Source organism: Equus przewalskii, chromosome 3 (genome assembly GCF_037783145.1).
Source record: "Equus przewalskii isolate Varuska chromosome 3, EquPr2, whole genome shotgun sequence".
NCBI lineage: Eukaryota > Metazoa > Chordata > Mammalia > Perissodactyla > Equidae > Equus > Equus przewalskii.
In genome coordinates, this window is record NC_091833.1 from 35,238,550 (window position 1) to 35,256,455 (window position 17,906).

Consider the following 17,906-nt stretch of genomic DNA (forward strand, 5'->3'; position numbering starts at 1 on the left):
CCGAGTCCTGGGCACCCGACTCTGGACGGGACTGGCCCTGGGAACCAGGACACCACGGCTACGACACTCTGGCTCCTTGGGGTCGAGGTGTCCCTTCCCTCAGTGTCCAAGGTCCCCTGTCCACCCTGAGGGTCTCTTGGGAGGTGCCAGCACTGCCACAGGCAGTGGGGCTTGGCGCCCTTGAAGCCATAGTTGTCATCTGGGGTCTAAGGTCGTCCAGATCACCTTGAGGACACAACCTTCAAAAGTTCACCCCACGTGCAAGCACACAGGAGGCTGTGGGTGGACTGAGCCAGGGGGTCAGCTGCCTCTGTCCCTTCACACCCCAACCCATGCTCCACGTCTGTCTGTCCACCCCCGTGCGGCAGGGCCTTGTCTCTCCTGCCCGGCACCAAGAAGGCCTGCAGCAGGTCGTGGGTGAATAAGAGTGTGAACTGGAGCTTAGCCGGAGTCGCCAGGAACCCAAGGAGAGGCAGAGTCCGCGATGGCAAACGCTGGCTTTATTACACGACACAGAGAGAACCGACGAGACCTGGTGCGACATCTCACAGCGCTCAGGTCAGACAGAGCGTACATCGGGACACGCGAGGGGATGCGCACCATGGGTCCTAGACGGCGCCGAGAAGCCGCGGCGGGAAACCCACCCAGTGCTCTCGGGCCAGCTCCTTTTGGGGAATTGAAAAAAAAGAAGACTAGAGAGGAAGGGGACAGTCAGCCCGTTCCCCACAGGCTGTGCATGGCTGTGCTCTGGCCCTGTTCCCACGGCCCGGCCCCTCGGCCTGCGGAGGACCCAGTGGGTGAACTGGAGCCAGCCTGGCTGGGCCCCTGTCCATGGGGAGCAAGGCCACCTAGTGCCTTCCTCCTAATGCTTAAAAACCAGGTTCCAATCTGAGTTCCAATGTTGTGTTACTGCTACAAGGGGTCTTTGGGTGGCACTCCAGGGGCCAGCTGAATTGAAATGAAAGGAATAAAAACATGCAAGATGGAGTTTTCTGGGACTGTGGTCACCAGTGCAGGGTGCTGTCACAGACTCCAGCTCCCCAGGCCTTATCTGTGAGGCGTCCAGAGGAGCAGACGTCCCCCAAGCCCAGCTCTCCTTGCATCCCCTCTGCTTTCTTTCTCTTCTTCCTCTCCTGCCAGCAGGACCATAATCGGGGAGCCTTGCTCCCAGCCCCATTCTGGAAAATGCCCTGTGTGGCTTGGGAGCCTGGAGGCAGGTGGGAGCAGCCACTGGGGGCTTGTGCTGGGCCTCCAGGGTCCCAGAGGACACCCATCACCATCGGCAGAATGCAGCTGGGCAGGGTCTGTTTCTGTCTCTGCAGAGCTCTGAAGGCTCATCTCCAGCCACCTGGGGCCCCAGGATGGAAGGTGGGAGTGGGAGTGAGGCAGAGCAAGCCCCAGGAAGCAGGGCTGCAGGAGCGCTGGGGTCTGGGGCGAGGCCAGAACTGGGTTCCTTCTCCCCTCCCTGCTTTCCTGGGGACACCTCCTCCGGGCAGTGACCTGGAGACAAGGGGAGGAGAGGGCAGCCCCGCCTTGCAATGTCAGGGCCTTGCCAGGGAATGTGCTCACCCTGACTGGTGGCCCCGGTCATAGGGCCCCTGAGCAGGTGTGCAGGCTGCCTCCCAATGCGCACTCCTGGCCCAAGGCCACCACACTTGCCAGGCGGGCCCAGACTGGCCGGAGCTGTTGCTAGGACATTGGTCCAATCTGCCCACAATGCCTGGAGCAGGCGGGGACCAATGGCTGGGAGGGGGTGGCTGTGCCCACAGGCAGTTTCCTATGGGGCAGTTGAGGTCACAGGAGGGTCCAAAGCACCCTTGCAGCTTTCGACATCGAAGGAGTTGGTGGTGCTACTCTGGGTTCAGTGGATGGAGAAGTGGATGGGGTGATGGACTGAGGTGTGGTTGGGTGTGTTAGATTGGAGAATGGATGGGCAGACACATGTGTGGCATGTATAGGGGTGAATGGTGGAGAGACAGGTGGATGGGCGAAAGAATGGGTGGAGGTGGATGGGATAGTTGGGATAAAGTAATGGATGGACGGATGGGTGGACGGATGGATGGATGGATGGTGCATGGGTAGATGGACAGATGGGTTGGTGAATGGATGGATGGATGGGTGGATGGATGGACTGATGGATGGATGAGTTGACATATGGATGGGTGAGTCAGTGGGTGGATGGATGGATGGACTGGTGGATGACTGGATTAATCAGAAGGATGAACTGATGAAAGAAAAGAATCAATGAATAACTGTAGGTTGGTTGAGGGAAAGGGCAGATTAATGCCCAGACATGCTGGCTAGAGTGGGCTGGGTCAGACAGGATAGATGCCAGAGATGGGGCTTTGGTGTCATTTTGAGGATATATTTGGAAAAATTAGCAAACAGGAGAAAGTTAGGGCCTGTCCTGATCTCTCTCCACCAAGTTGTTGGGGTGAAGCCAAAACCAACAGCCCCTTGCCCTTCTCCCATCCGTCTCCCTCCACCACTCAACCTCTCGGGTCCCGATGAGTGACCCCCACCCATCGAGCCCACAGGGCAGCCCCTTCCTGATGGGCCGGCTCCTCTTGTCCTATGACCATTACCCTCCCGGACCCCTGAGACTTTCTCTAGCTTTCCTCTTTGCCCCCTGGTAACACCCAAGGCCTCCTTTTGGTCATGGTGAGCCATGGTGTTGGGACCCTCTCTGTTCATATGGGGTTGGGGCTGTGCCAGCCTGTCCGTGTGTGGATGCCCTGGTGTTTGCCTTTGTCTCAGTGGGGGGTCAACAGAACACCCCCAGATACCACCTGGGGGTGGAAAGACGTCCTAAAAGAAAACCCAGTGCGGGTCCAGGGCAGGATGGGAAACGAGCGGCGAGGGGGTGGGAAAGGTCGAGGAGTCACACACCGGGGGGCTTTCTACATGGGGGTGAAAGAGAGGGCCTGGGTGCCAGCATCTGTCCTGCTGTCCCCTGTCCGTCCATCATCCCTGGCTTGGCCCTGTGGGCTGGGGTGCTCTGCCTGCCGCCCTGCCCACCTGCCTCACTTTGCCTTCCTGCTGTAGCTTTGGCCTCAGAATCTGGGGGAGGGAGGCTCTGCGAGCAGCCACGTCTCACAGAGCTTTTGGGTCACCTGTGTGTCTGATGCTGGCGGTGGCCCGCGGGGAGGAGACCCTCGCACGCTGCAGTGCTGGTCAGCGGTCTGTAAGCTCAGGAGGTAGCAGGGCAGGACGGCCTCGGAGCTAAGAGCAGGCGGCTAGAGCCCCTTCTGTCTGGATCCCCTCCTTGCATGAGAAAGGCAGGTGCTCCAGGTGCAGACAGCAGGGGAAACCCTTGCTGTTTGTTGCCACCGTCCAACTCCTGATGCAAGAGTTCTGCCCGCCCCTCCCCTCCCCAAAGCTATTGATTCCCTGTTTGGTTCTGCTGTGAAGTCTTTGGCCAGATGAGGCCTGAGCACAGTGACCGACAGAAACGCCAGCTCCCAGAGCCTGGAAGGGAGCCCCAGCGCCCCCCAGGCCTCCCTGGGCAGGAGGAGCCACCTGCTTGTCTGAGCCAGCCACACCTGCCGGCATCGGTTGACACAGCGCACCAGGACACCCCCCTCCCACCCACTCTGGGCTTTGGCTTCCTCACTGGAAGCCCCCCGCCGCCAACTGCCATCCTGATCCCGAGGACACTCTCGGCCTGCAGGGGCTCCACCGGTCGGCCTGTGGCCACCCCTCACGCAGGTTTCTGCAGTGCCTGTCAGCGCCGCGTCTTGGTGTAGGGGCTGTGGACGTGGAACCACACTGGGAAGACAGGCTTCTATAGTTGGCTTGGGGGCCAGCTCTTCCCAACAGCTGGAGAGGGAGGGGCCGCCCCACCTTGGACCCTCAGCCTGTGGTCCGGCCTTGGAAGCTGGTCTGGCCAGGATGCCACCAGCTGGCCAACACGCTACCATCCCTGGCATGCCTGCTTGTCCCCAAAGGGGGACCCTGTGAGGGGAAGGGACACAGAGGCCAGCAAAGCAAACCAGCGGGTTTCCAGGTGAGGGCTCCTCCACCACTCGCCTCAGACCGGAAGGCCCCCTAAGTCCTGACGTCAGGGACACGAGTCCTCAGGGGCCCAGACCCCCGGTGGAGCCACCCGTTCACCAGCACCACCTCGTGGGACAGTCCAAGAGCGCCCCCCTCCAAGGGGGCACGGGTCAATTCACTGTGCGTCCGAAAACGCCGTGTTAACAGGTTCAACGCTGGCGCGAGAAAAAGACAGCAAGCTGGAGGCAGGTCAGGCGGCTCCGCCGTCTCCTGGGGAGCCCAGATCCAGACTGGCCCTTGCTTTCCTGAAACCCACAGAAGCAAACCTCTGAGAGGCTGATGGACCCGCAGCATTGGGCAATGGAGGTGGTGGCTGTAGCCAGGGAACTTTCTGGAGGGTAAGAGAAAGCTATCTCGACTTTCAGAATTAGGTTTCCGGTGTCAGGCGTGGTGGTTCGGGACGGCACCTGGTCTGTGGCAGCCGGTTGGGATCCTTCCTTTTAATACTCAGAGAATGAATTCTTACAACTCTGAAAAAACGACAGCCATCAAACAAACCCACTGCTCTCCATAGGAGCACAGTTCAGATTTCTTTGAAAATCTATTTTCTAAAGTTTACATATTTCCAAGGTTTCTCTTTTTTATTTGGCAAACATCTTCTTTATTATCATCATCATGAATATCATTATTTGGACCTCTGCAGGGACTATATACATTCACATTAACGCACACCATTGACTCCTCGCCTCTCGGCGGGGCCCCCGGGAGCCCCGGGTTCAGTAGCTGGTCACTCCCCGTATTGCACTCCAGTCCTGGGAACTTCTTACAGCGACGCCGGGCACGGCAGCTCGCGGGCCGTGTCTGCTGTTTGTTCTCCTGTGGGCTGCAGGCGAGAATGTCCTGTTCCTTCATGTCCTCCTTGGGCTCGCCAGGGAATTGAGCAGGGGCGTCCGAGGGAACACCCCCGAGGAGCAGCGGGACACAGCGCCGGGTTATATACAGCTGACCAAGTCTCCAGAGGGGCCGAGAGGGCGACTGTTCTTGTCGGTAGTTTTTTCTTTTTCTGCAAAAGTGTGGAGAAAGGAGAGTGGGCGCAGGAGACACTGGGGTGGACGAGATGGGCGGCGGCATCGCGGAGCCGGGAGAGGTAGAGGAGGGACACGGAGAAGCAGAGTCAGAGGCCAGCGCTGTCTCCTTGTGCTTGCAAAAGCAGTCAAGGATCAGCCCAAAAGATTGTCACAGTCTTGTCTCGGAATTACGCTCTCTCTGGGAAGGACACGTTAGCACTTTTTTTCATAAGTGGAAAAAATGAAATGTGATAAAAATTCACAGAGGGCATGAGGACAGACAGAGGTATCGTCCCCTGCACACAAGTGGACACACAGCTGGTGAGCCGCTGGCGCACATGTACACACGCGCACGTGCACACACGGGGCGTCGCCACCGCGCTGCCCCCCGGACCTGCCCTCCGCGACCGCGAAGGCGCAGTGGTCGAGGTCGAGGTGAAGAGAAACAAAGTTGCTTCTTGTTGGGCAAACCCCTCCACACCCCAGGATCCCAACACTCCGGAAACAGAATTGAAGTGAGAGAAAGACCGACGTCGGAATAAACCCAAGAGTGGAGTCGAACAGTGAAAAATTACTTTGGCAGTGACAAAACATTTTGGATTTTAACTTTGTGTGTTTGCTTTTTGGATTTCCTTTGCAGCAGAGGTGTGTCCGGCGTCCTTGGCTGGCTAGCTGGCAAGGTAGTTTACAGGAATGCTTCCTGTACTTTTCTTAAAAAAACTTTTTGGATTTCTACTTAAAGCCAAAGAGTTTGACGTTAAAGGAAAAACAAAAAATCTGAAACCAAAAAATGCTTCTTGAGTCGGAAATTGAAATCCTTCTTACCGTCTTCACCGCGGCGCACACACCCCTGGGTGGTTCCGGTGAGACAGCGGCTCAGATCTCCGGCTATAAAATACATTTTCTTTTTCCCTTTTTCATCAGGAAGGGGGGAAAAAACCCCCACAGTTTTCTGTATCCATTTCTGAGTAGCTCTTCTGCTACAAAACCCCCCAAAATTCTTCACTGAAAATATAAGCCACCGAATGATTAGATTTTTTCCTTAAAGATAAAGTGTGTGAAAGTCGTCAAGACAGAAGAGAGAGACAGAGAGAGAGGCAGGTCAGCCCCGCGGGGTAAAGCCCTCAGGGGGCTTCTGAGGATGCTCAGGAGGCCGCCCCGCGAGAGCGCCAGGTAGCTGAGGAAGTCGCGTTGAATGCAGTTTTGTTGGTTCTGTGTTTTCTTTTGGAGAGAAGCAGTAGCAGCAGTGACTCCAATGGTCGGGGTCCCGGGGCCGGGCGCAGCGTCCAGAGGGCCGGGGCCGGGTGGGCGCGGCGTCCGTGGGCTGGGCATCGGGGTCCTGGAGGGGTCAGCGGGGCGCAGGGTCCAGTGGGCCAGGCGGGCCGGGGGAGCCGGGGCGAGAGGGCCCTGCGGAGCCGGCCTCGCTGGGGCTGGTGGCGCCCGTGGGCAGGCAGGGGCCCAGGCTGGTGGTGGCATCGGGCGGTCCGGGCACGGGGTCGGCCACCACGGCTGCGGGGCCCTGCAGGCTCTGGCCGCACACGTGGTGGTGCTTCTCCCAGTCCTTGTGCTGACAGAAGGAGCCGCAGTAGCGCGCCGCGTTGCAGCCACTGCACGTCTCGCTTGCCTTGCGGCCACAGTTCCAGCAGCTCTGGATGCGAGAGGGGCATGGTCAGGGATGGGGCAGGGCCGGGCCCCCCCAAATACCCAAGGTTCCAGCCCGGCCAGAGGATAGGGAAGCACACAGTCCAAATGAACCCGCTTGGACCCAGCCACAGGCCATCAAGCGGGAAGAGAGAACCCCAAGGCACTACGGCTTGTGGGGGACCCTCCACGGTCACAGGCACTAGGCTGGGCCAGTTCAGGGGGATGGGCTCCCACTACTGTGTGGCACAACTCTGGCCCACCCCAGACAGGTTCACGCTGTGCACAGGGTCCTCAGGGGGAAGGGAGCCACTGCCTTCCTGGGTCACGTCCTTCCCCTGCTGTTGGGCCTCTGCTGCATTTCCGTGGAAGGAGCTATAACCTCAGTGGCCCATGCGAGCAGAAGGTGGGCAGCCGGGGCTGTGTGACAGGGGAGCCACACCCACCCAGGAGAAAGGCCCGAGCGCCTACTTATCCCCCAACGCCTCTGGGCCCCCAGCCCCTCCAGCTCTCCCCCAACTCGCTCTGCCCGGCCACACTGGCCTCCTCGTGGTCCTCACTCTGCCACTCTGCCAGGCATGCCCCTGCCTGGCCTCTGTCCCTGCCGCGCCCCCCACGGGGATGGAGCTGCTACCCCGCTTCCTGCATGGCTGCTCACTTCTCCCAGGACCAATTCCTGAGACGGTCCTGCTGAGCCTTCCCTGCCACCCCGCCTGCCTTCCTAAGCCTGGAACACCATGGCTTCCCTTCCCCTCTGCTAACTCTCCCCGCACTGTCTGGTCGGCTCTAGCGAGGGTGTCTGTTGAGAGAGCCAGTGCAGAGACCCATGAATTGGTGGGGAACCAGCTCCCCTGCTCACTCCCTCAGGGCCAGCCCAGGCACTGGCTATCCTGGGGGCTTTGGAGAATACTCCTTCCCAAAAGACAGTGCTAGGACCGCCCACCCCGGGAAGGGTCTCTCCCTCTCCCTGACTTCTCTGCTGACTGAGTCCTTGTCCAACAAGGAGGAAGCGGGTCACCGAGGGTCCCCCTGTACCTGCCCTGCTGGGCCCAGCCCAGCCTCCTAGCATGATGGTAACTCTCTTTCTGGGTGTGCAGTGCGCCAGGAGCTGAAACCACCTGGGGTCTTCACACCCCTCCGCGTGCCTTCTGCTTTCATAGCTTAGAGAGAACGCGGGCTTTGGCATCTGCCAGCCGGTTCGAATAACGGCCCCGCCACTTCCTAAGTGTGACCCGGGGGCAGTGCCTACGCTCTGGAGCCCTCAGCTTCTACACGTGTACAGTGGGGATGCCCACGGGACCTGCCTCACCAGGCAATGTGGGGTCAGGAGGCCCTGAGAGTTCCAGGGCTGCCCTGGGCACTCTGCTGGGAGGTGGCAGAGAGGGCGTTCTGGCCCTGGACCCGGAGGCGGGGATGGGGTGTGGGGCGGGCAGGCCGCCCTACCTCGCTGGAGTCCTCCTGCTGGTTGACGACAGTCAAGGCGTCCTCTGAGGCCTGCCGCCGGGCCTCGGCCAGGGCCCGCTCCATCTTGGCGCGCTCTGTGCTGATGAGCTCATGGGCCTTCCGCTCTGCGTCCGACACAGCTTTCTGCAGCTCAGACATCGCCTGCCTCTTCACCTCGTTCACTGCCTCCTCTGCAAAGGACGCCATGGCCGTCGTCACTCAGGCCGGCCCAGACGGGTCTCCCGGGCCTCACCGCCCACAACCCTGGGCACGGGGCTTGTGCACACATGATCATGTGCATCCCGGGCACGTGTGTGCAAGCATGCTCGTGGGGGAATCTCCAAAGCTTGTCCTCTACCATGGTGTTCTCACACTTGCACAGGCAGTGGCACCCCTGGAGGGTGAGGGCGAGGACTGGGCTGGACCTGCCCCCAGATTCTGACTCAGCAGGCCCGAAGGCCCAAGAATCTGCATTCCTAACAAGTTCCAGGTGCTGCTGTTGGTCCTGCTGCCCACCTGGAGAATCACAGCTGTACTGTTTCTCCCCACGGACAGTCTGCCTTCCCCTGCAGCCCACCCGGGAGCAATCCTGAGACTACCCCGGCCAGGCTCTGTCTTATCGCCCCCAAAGCCGTGTCTCGTCTCCCCTGCTCTCGCCACCTCTGGCTGCCTCCCTCTGCGGATGAAGTGCACCGTTCCCAGTGTCTGCTGTGCTGAGCTGAGCTGTCCAGCTGAGCCAGGAGTGTCTGCTCAGACTGCACTGTGCCCTCTGGACATTGGGAACAACAGGGCCCCCAGCCCCTGCTGACCCCACCAGGGGCTTTTAGGTTTGCCTCGGTTTACCTGCCAGCTCTGTTATTGTAGCGTGGCGTGAGGGAGGCTGGGGTGAGATTAAGCAAGGTTCCTGTTTAAGGGGCGGAGACGGCCCACAGGCCTCCCATCCGAGCATCTACTCGCTGGGTGTGTGCTGAGCTGCTGGCAGTGCTGGCTGCTGCCGTGTGCCCCCATGTCACTGCCCAAGCTCCAGTGGATGTCAGCAAGGGTCCCATAAAGCCCCGCCATGGGTCAGACGGAGACAAAGGAGAATGAAGACTCCCATCCTCCTGCTTCGCTCCAGGCAGCTGCCACCTGTCCGTGGCCCCTTGGCCTCCAGCTCTGGGCTGGAACCCTTCTCTCTCTCTGCTTTCAAGATCTTGACATTTTCCTTCCTCTTCCTGACATGGTGAGTCCACCCGCAAATCAAAATGCATCTGCAATCCTGCTCCCTCTCTCATGGCCACCGCCTTGTCTCAGCCCGCCGGGGCCTCTCCACCCACGGGCCCCTGCTGCTGCCGGTCCCTCCCCACGGTCTGTTCCCACAACGCAGTGAGTGTGCTCCCAGCATCCCCTGGCACCATGCTCGATGCTACGCTCAGGTCATGGGACCCCAGCTCTAAGGGCCTCTCTCGCCTGTGTGGATATCTGTGCACACGCATGTGTACACGGGGCCTGAGGACCCGCTTTGTCCTGCTGAGCGACATGCTTGTTCGCTGGCAGCTGTTGGCTGGTGATCATCCTGCCCTCCTGTGAGCCCCGCGTGGCAGGGTCTGTATAGCCCTGTGAGCTGTGCTGTGAGCTTGGGGCCTGGCTGAACCCCCAGGCAGACGGAAGCTCCTCACAGACAGACAGGGCCACAGGGGTCTGGAGCCCCAGCCCCCCCTCCCCGGGGGTTGTCCCCACTCACCAGCCTTCCTCCAGATCTCCTCGGGCATGTAGCCGGACAGGGTCCTTGGCAGGAACTCCCGGGGCATGTCTGAAACACGGGGGCCAGCGTCACGCACAGGCAGGGCCACACCCAGCTGGGCCACGGGGGCAGCTCTGTGTTCTCAGTGGGGGGACCAGAGGTACCCATCGGGGGAAACCCTGTACTAGTTTCCGGGTGGGGGCAGGGCAATGTCAGGGAGGGGCCGCTCCAGATGTGCTGGACCTTGGATTGGCTGGGAGCTGGCCCGTCCTGGGCTCCTCCAGGTTTCCACCGTCTCATCCAGAAGGACGAGCAGAGCAACTGTGATCTGGGCTTGCAGGGAGCTGCTGGCATCTTTGTGCACAGCCAAAAGGGCACCTCTTTTCCCAGGGAAACCCTTCGGGTTGTGCTCTGTTGCAGTGCCGGCCCCAGGGCCTTGCTCTCTCGGGCACGGGCCTTGGTCCCTGGTGCCCCTGCAGCACCCCCCTGAGCCCCCATGCTGCCCCGGTGCACACCTAGCTGTTGCAGTGCCGGCCCCAGGGCCTTGCTCTCTTGGGCACGGGCCTTGGTCCCTGGTGCCCCTGCAGCACCCCCCTGAGCCCCCATGCTGCCCCGGTGCACACCCAGCTGTTGCAGTGCCGGCCCCAGGGCCCTGCTCTCTCGGGCACGGGCCTTGGTCCCTGGTGCCCCTGCAGCACCCCCCTGAGCCCCCATGCTGCCCCGGTGCACACCCAGCTGAGGCCCCTCTGCGCCCGCGGAGCTGTTGAGGGGCCGGGCGGTGGTGGGTGTGGGCCCCTTCTTGGTGTCCTCAGCGTCGCTGTAGCGCCGGATCCAGTGGTTGAGCTCCTCGCGGTCGGCCTCCTGGCACCGGCGCAGCACGGTGAGCGACCGCCGCGTCTTCTCCGCCATGTCCATGATGCAGTTTAGGAGCTGCGGGCAGGCGGCCGTGAGCACAGGGGGCCGGCTGTGGCCGCTTGGCACGGAGGGGGATGGCCAGGGGATCTATTCCCACACTCCCAGGCCTCGGCCAGCCCGCCATCCACAAGGGCTGGCTATGGGGTGCTCAGGGCAGGGCGTGAAAACCCACTTCCGCTGCCTGGAAGGACACTCGGGCAGCTGGGACGGGGGCTTGAGACAGCCCCTAGGTCTCCACCTGGATCTGGAGCCCCGGGGGCACCTGACCCACAGGGGAGCCTGCTCAATGCAGGGGCCTGGGCTCTCCTTCCACCCGCGAAGAGTGGGGTGCCCCGCTCTGGGGATGCACCCTCTGCCTGGGCTCCCCGCCCAAAAAGGGAGCAGGGCAAGGGAGGACCGAAGGACAGAGTTGATGGGGCCCTGCTCCCACGCCAAGCCCCTTCCTGTGGGAGACGCCCCGAGGGGCAGAGAAGGGCCAGTTCCGAGTGTCACCAGAAGTGGATGGGCGGGCTGAGGTGGCCCCCAGGCCTGGACACTCACGTTGTTGAGGTGCTTCCATTCCTCGGCCCACTCGCGCTCGGTGAGCCTGTGGTCGATCACCTCCTCCTGCCGGGACCCGAGCACCGCTGCAGGAGGGGAGTGGACGCTCAGGACCTGCCGGGGCTCCCAGCCCCGCCCTGTGCTCCCAGGACCCCAGCTTCTCCCAGGCCCTGTCCATGGGCTGTGCCCACCTGGGGAAGATGAGAGGGTGACCCTCTGCCCACCGCCCTGGGGGCATCTGGAACAGGCCTGGCCTCTACCCGATGCTTGGGAGTAGAGCCCCACCCAGTGCTCCCCACCCTTCCCCACCTCCCTGCCTCCCAATCCAGCCATGCTCACTCTTTCTGCCCCCTGCTACCAACCAAAGCTGCCCCAGACTTTACTTTGAGGGCCTCACCACTGCTCAAAAGCCCTCAGGGGCTCCTTGTGGCTGCCCACCTCCAGCCCATGCTTTACTACCTCCTCTCAGCCAGCTGGACTCCTATGCATCCTTCAAAGCCCAGGTCATAAGCCCCTTCCTCCTCAGCGGCCCTGGGCCCTTAAATTCCTTGAGCCCCACATATCTCTGGTTGTTTAGTAATTCCACGCACTTCCTTGTTTATTCTTGGTCCCCTCAACAGGCTGTGTCAGTCCCCAGGGCAGGGCTGGCATGCCCCATTCACCTCTGCGTCCCCTGGGCTGAGCTCCAGCTAGGCGAGAGGAGGCGCTCCGGCGCTGGGCCTCAGTGGGCCAGTCCAATACGGTCTCCTGGCCACACTGCCGGCTCCACAGGGAGATGGTAGGTCAGGCAAAGCCAGAAGTCTCCACACTCATTCCCCACAGGCCCTGGGCCCCTCATCTCGCCTCTGTGCCTCAGTTTCCCCAACCTGCCTACCTCCCTGGGGTGGAAGAAGACCTTCAGGACGTGCATTGGAGTGGGGAGCCCACCGAGCAGGCTGTGCCAGATGCCTGCCTCTTTCCCCTGCTGTGTCAGCCTCCGAGGGGTCCCAGCGTCACCCCCTTTTACAGAGGAGGAAACCGAGACTGGTGAAGGGGACGTTGGCCTGAGCCGGCGTGCACTCTCAGCCACTGGCTGCTCCGGCTCCAGGGAGTGAAACAATGTGGGGTCCCCACCTCAGTGATCAGAAACAAAACAGCTGTGAGCTGAGAAATGGGCATGGGGCAATGGCATCTGACGGCCCTCGCGATGGCCCGGCCTCTGATTTCTGGAATATCGAATGCACTCTCCCCTGCTGCTTTGGGTGCCCCAAGCCCGTGCTGGGTGACCCTGCGCTATTGATGCTCCTGGGCTGAGATCTCTCTATTTAGGCCTTTTTCAGCTCCTAAGGATCTCCCAGCCCCCCCAAACCCAAAATGCCTCCCCAAATTGCAAAAGAGTGGGAGGTGGCGGCCACGGTCTGCTGTCCACTGCCCCACCGTCGGAGGAGCTGGGGCCTGAGCCAACACCCCAACCAAAATAGTGGCTGAGGTCTGCCCAACAGCTGGCGTTTATTTTTGCGTTAGCAGGAGCGGGCGGGAATCAGCACCTGCCTGACCCGGCTGCAGGGAGCCAGACACTATCACCTGCTGCCTGGCCCAGGCCCTGGAAGCTTCCGCAGGGTGGGGGCGGGAGACGGCCTTGTACGGGGCGAGGCCTCTGCTGACCCTGCCTCTGGGCCCCCATCCGTGCCCTGGGCCTCTGTCTCAGGGGCGGCTGTCCCCAGCTGTGCTCCCCAGCACACTGGGGGCTTGGGGTGGGTGGTCCTATTCATCTCTTTGTCCCCAGCACAGAGGAAGGTCGCAGGGTCAGACACATGTGGCTGGAAGACTGCGGGCATGTCAGCTGTGTCTCTGGGCCTCAGTCTCCCCATTTGTGCTGCGCGCCTGCAGACATGTTGCAGGCTGTCAGAACCTTTCAGGGCTCGTCACCTCCAAGAAATGAGTATCCTCCAGCCCAGGCTGTCACCGCTGTTACCACAACAGTGGGGCTCACAGCGCCCACTCGGTGCTGCCCTGTGTTAACTCCCTCCATCCTCACACCCCCTGAGGGGTGCACTCCTGTTAGATCCAGCTGACGGAGGAGGAGACTGAGGCACAGAGGTCACGTGACCCGCCCAAGGGCGCACGGTGGGGTTCTGCTCCACAGCCAGGCTCTCAGCCACAAGACCTTGTGGGAGCGCCTTGGGGGCAGGGGCTGCAGCTCCTGCGACGTGGGGACCGCCACATGCCGGGCCTTGCCCACCCTCCCCGTGAACAGTGTCTTCCTGGCTGGCCCAGCCACCCCACCTGAGATATGCGATTTATAAGGAATGTCTATTTGTCATTGAGATGATTAAAATGTGTTTCTCATACACATCTGATCTTCATCCACAGCGTCTTTCTCACAGCTCCCAAACCCTTGGAATTTGCTAAGTGTTGAAAGTGAAACATATCTTTTGTTATGTTTTTTGGACCCCACCCAAGGGTGGGGGCTGGTTACCAACAGAGTCTGAGCCGACCAGTGATCAGCCCGGGAACTTCCAGCCCCACCCCCGACCTCCGTGAGGGCGGAGGGTCTAGACGTCAGATCCATCACCAACCACTAGGGATGTGTAATGAAGCCTCCGTAAAAACCCTAAGGGCTGGTTTGGAGGGCTTCCGGGTTGGTGGACCTGTGGAGACGGGGAGGGTGGTGCCTGGAGAGCACGGAAGCTCCCCACCCCTTCCCCACACCTCGCCCTCACATCCCTTCCATCTGCTGTTCTTGAGTCGTGTCCTTTTAAAGTAAACCAGTGATGTGGTGAGTAAATTGGTTCTCTGAGTTCTGTGAGCCACTCGAACAAATTAATGGAACCCGAGGAGGGGCTCATGGGAAACTCCGATCCAGAGCCCGTCTGCCAGAAGCCCAGGTGACAACCTGTGCTTGCAACAACTGGCATCTGCAGGGGAGGCAGACTTGTAGACAGAACCCTTAACCTGGGGGATCTGACACTGTCTCCAGGTAGACCGAGTCAGAACTGAGTCGAATTGTAGGGCACCCTGCTGGTGTCCGAGAATTGCTTAGTGTTGTGTGGGAAGCACCCCCCGGTCCCCCGTGAAACTGGGTCCAGGAACCTGGCTTAACACCCTCCCTGCGCCCCCTGCAGAGCCTGGCAGCCTCTCTTTTCCTGTCTCTATCAGGAGATGAACGCCCGCTGCAGGGGCCACCGGCAGCCCAAGGCTGTGTGCCCAGCAGGCAGCCAGTGCCCCTCAAGCTGAGTGGCTCTAGGTCCCCCAGGCCCACAGCTGCCCCTGGCCAGCTGGGCCCCAGGACAGGCATAGCCACAGCCCGCCCCTGGGGAGAGAGGGGCCTTCCTGGCCCTGAAGGTGGGGATGTCTGGCTGCCCCCAGACAGATGTTGGGAAAGACAGCTCTGCTTCAGGCAGCTAGCCAGAGTGGGTCCCCTCTGGGCCCTGGGCTGGCTCCCCGCTCAAATCCGTTTGCTACACCCATCTCCTCAGTGTCCCTCCTGGACAGACACATGCACATGGCAGCTCTCGGATGCTCCCTGCACACACATGCAGGCACACGTGTGCTCCAACTAACAGGCACACACGCGCCCACCCCCCGCCCCCCAGCACATTGCTCACCGAGCTGCCGATGGCGCTCCCGCAGCTCCCGGGGGTCAGGGTGGCGGTAAGAGTCACGGAAGTGGTGGGCCATGGCCATGTCCTCGAGGCGGTAGTGCGGTGGTGGCGTGGGGTGGGGCAGCCCGTTGCTGGGGCTGTAGCGCTGGGCAGGGCTCAGGGTGCACGGCCGTTTGCCGAGGTGGTCGGGGTGCAGCGGGTCCCGGTCCGACCCGTTCTCTTTGGTCCTGGCCAAAGAGCAGGCAGGGTGCCATTGGTCATGAGACCAGGAGCATGGACAGAGGTCCAGCAGGAGGGGTGAGAGAGAGAGAGAGAGAGGGTGTGGGCAGAGAGAAAGAGAAAGAGCGAGAGGGAGACAGAGCGAGAGAGATGGGCAACAGGAGACATTAGACTACCCTTCCATCCTTCTCTGGGGCTCCTGCCAGCCTCGACCCTGCCCCTGGTGTGTGGGCTCCTGGGGTCCAGTGGTCAAGAAGGCTGAGCCTCTGTTGAGACACCAGGAGAAGGAGACACCCTCTCGCAGCAGAAGGACAAGCACCTAACTCTGTGACCCAGCAGTGAGGGCCAGCCCAGGTGCCTGGGGACCCTGGACTCCTGGACACTCTGGCCCCCACCTAGCACAAAGGGAACAGCCAGGGAATTTCCTGCAGACAGACTCCCTCCTGCCTCTTCCCTTGCCCACCCAAGGGGGCATCTGAGTCCTCAGGAGGCCTCCCCACAGCCTGACAGGGCAGCCTCTCAGTGCTTCAGCCTGTGCAGTGGCCTTGCAGGTAAGGCTGAACTTTACCAGCCCACTAGCTGTGGGCCACAGAATGCAACATAGTATCGACTTGCATTCTCTCAGCCCTGGAACGAGGGCACCTGCTGAGCTGTGGTATTGGAGGCAGCTCTCAAGAGTTGAGACCCAGAGTCAGGCAGGGAGGGAGCCCTCCACGCTCTCCCTCCCCCACCACAGAAAGCCCCCCAAGGTACCTGTCAGGGGTCCTCCTCTTGCCGTTCTCGTTGACCTCCAGCAGGAGCTCCGAGGAGTCGATAGGGGAAGAGGCGTTGGCATCCAGCAGGAGCTGCTCGTGCTGGGCCAGGTACTGGGCAGGGGTCTGCTTGGCCAGGCGGGCGCAGTGCAGCAGCTCCCGCTGCAGCAACGGCAGGTTTGCCTGGGGGGGCCGGGAAAGGGGGTTTGGACCTGCTGCTGACGGAGCCCAGATCCCAGACTCCCAGGCTAGGGCTTTTCCACTTCACTGAGCTCCTTCCCTCCCATGCGGGTCTGGAGATGGTGTGGGGGGATCATGAGGATTCCTTGCCTGTGCCCTTGGAAGCAGGCACGAGTCCCCATTGTGTAGAGGGGGAAACCGAGGCTCAGACGGGGGGCAGGGGGAGGCAGCCCTGCCCACAGGTAACTTTACACAGAGGAGCTGGAGCAGGACCCAGAGGTATGCCCTCGGGCCCGCCCCCCCACTTCCTGCGGGTCCCCAGCCTGGCCCTGAATGAAGCTTGGAGATGGGACTCCATGCATTAGCACGCCCATAGTGCTCTGAGCAGTCACACCTACCATGGTCCTCACAGCCACTGGGGACAGACCTATGACCTGGTTCCATATTTATGGGTAAGGACAGGAGGGCACAGGGGTGGAATGACATTGGGGGGGCACAAGATTAGACCACAGACCCTGCCTGTAACACCCGCGCGGGAGCGCTGTGCCCTCCTGCCTCTGCCTGGCTCTGCGGCCTCCCCGCCTGCACTGCTAGGCTGCAGTCGGTCCTCAGCGCCTTCTGCAGATATTCCCAGAGCCGCCTCCGGGGGGCAGGCTGGATGGGGGCCCAGCGGCAGGCCGCTTGGGAAAGCCAGAGTTCTAAGTATTTGTAAATAAATACAATTCCCCAACTTTCTCATGGCGATTCAAAGCTGCCACGGCAGCCTTCTCCTGCCTCTGCCTCCCCAGCCCCCATTAGTGCATCCACCCGGACCCGATCAAGCAGCCCAGGCATTTTTGTCAAGCAGCGCCGGCTGCCAGGCCTGTTTTTCTATTTGGATAGCTGAACGGGGGCCAGCCCGCCATCTGTCGAGCACGTTGGGAGCGTGAGCTGGGAAAGGAGGTCCCGGGAGGTCTGAAGACGCCAAACTTCCTCTGTCTCCCTCGCCGGCCCCTCCTCTCCCGCGCAGCCTCCCCTTGGCACCGGCTGGTCGCTGTCAGGGTGGTGGAAACATCTGGATTCCTGGCCGGCTGGGGCCAGCTGGGAGCCGGGGCCGAGGGTGGAGGCCGGGTGGGCGGGGCAGCATCTCCTGGCTTCTGGAAAGCCCTGCCACTCAGCCGTGCACAGGGTTAGGTCCAGGGGTGTGCAGGGGACCCGGGGCCCTTGGCTGAGGGGAGCAGGACCCCAGCGCAGAAGAAATGGGTGGAGCGTGTGGAAAACCTCGTGCTGCGCATCCCCCGGGGCAGCGGTCCTTGTTCTGTCCCCAGGGCCCAGGCGCCTGGGAGGCCTCGCCACTGACAGGCTGGATGGACTGTGCTGGTTGCAAAAGCCCTCTGGACCCCAAGTTCGCATGTGAACGAAGTTTCTGATGATGCAAAAAGCCTGGAACTTCCCTCTTCACAGATGGGAAGTTGGGCCAGAGGGAAATCAGCGTTTGCAAAAACAGCCGCAATCCCGTGCTGGTTGAGCCGATGTCTCCCATCTACTGAGGGTTTGCCATGTTCCCGCTGCTTCGCCAGGCACCTCGCTGAATGCCCACACAGCTTGCATGACTGTGGGCCCTGCGGTCAGCCCACCCTGGCTTTGCTGTGTGACCTTGGGCAAGTCGCTTGACTTCCCTGACTTCTGCCTCACCTGCAACTGGAGCTGTGAGGAGCTCTCACCCTTCCCGGTCCTGGGTGTGAAGGGCTCCTGTGAGCTCCGTAGGAATTAACTCAGCCACTCCCCGCCCGTGAGGTGGGCTGTCACGTCCCCAGTGATTAGAGAGAAGAGTGAGGCCTGGAAGTTCTCAGCAGCCCGAAGTTGG

At 61.3% G+C, this 17,906-nt stretch overlaps 1 protein-coding gene across 4 annotated transcripts in view; it reads right to left on the reverse strand.

The window, feature by feature from the left end:
• Positions 1–478: 478 nt before the first annotated feature.
• The window catches only part of CBFA2T3 (CBFA2/RUNX1 partner transcriptional co-repressor 3), a 94,195-nt gene continuing 76,767 nt past the window's right edge, over positions 479–17,906 (reverse strand). For 3 of the 4 annotated variants that reach the window (XM_070612498.1, XM_070612495.1, XM_070612496.1), the window contains 7 exons: positions 15,882–16,063; positions 14,913–15,136; positions 11,326–11,411; positions 10,602–10,800; positions 9,871–9,939; positions 8,148–8,338; positions 4,611–6,711 (listed from right to left, as the gene is read on the reverse strand). In XM_070612498.1, coding sequence (XP_070468599.1) covers positions 6,412–6,711; positions 8,148–8,338; positions 9,871–9,939; positions 10,602–10,800; positions 11,326–11,411; positions 14,913–15,136; positions 15,882–16,063 — 1,251 coding nt within the window. In that variant the 3' untranslated portion in view covers positions 4,611–6,411. Of the gene's footprint in view, positions 6,712–8,147; positions 8,339–9,870; positions 9,940–10,601; positions 10,801–11,325; positions 11,412–14,912; positions 15,137–15,881; positions 16,064–17,906 lie in introns of all 4 variants that reach the window. The other variant, XM_070612494.1, reaches the window with a different exon arrangement.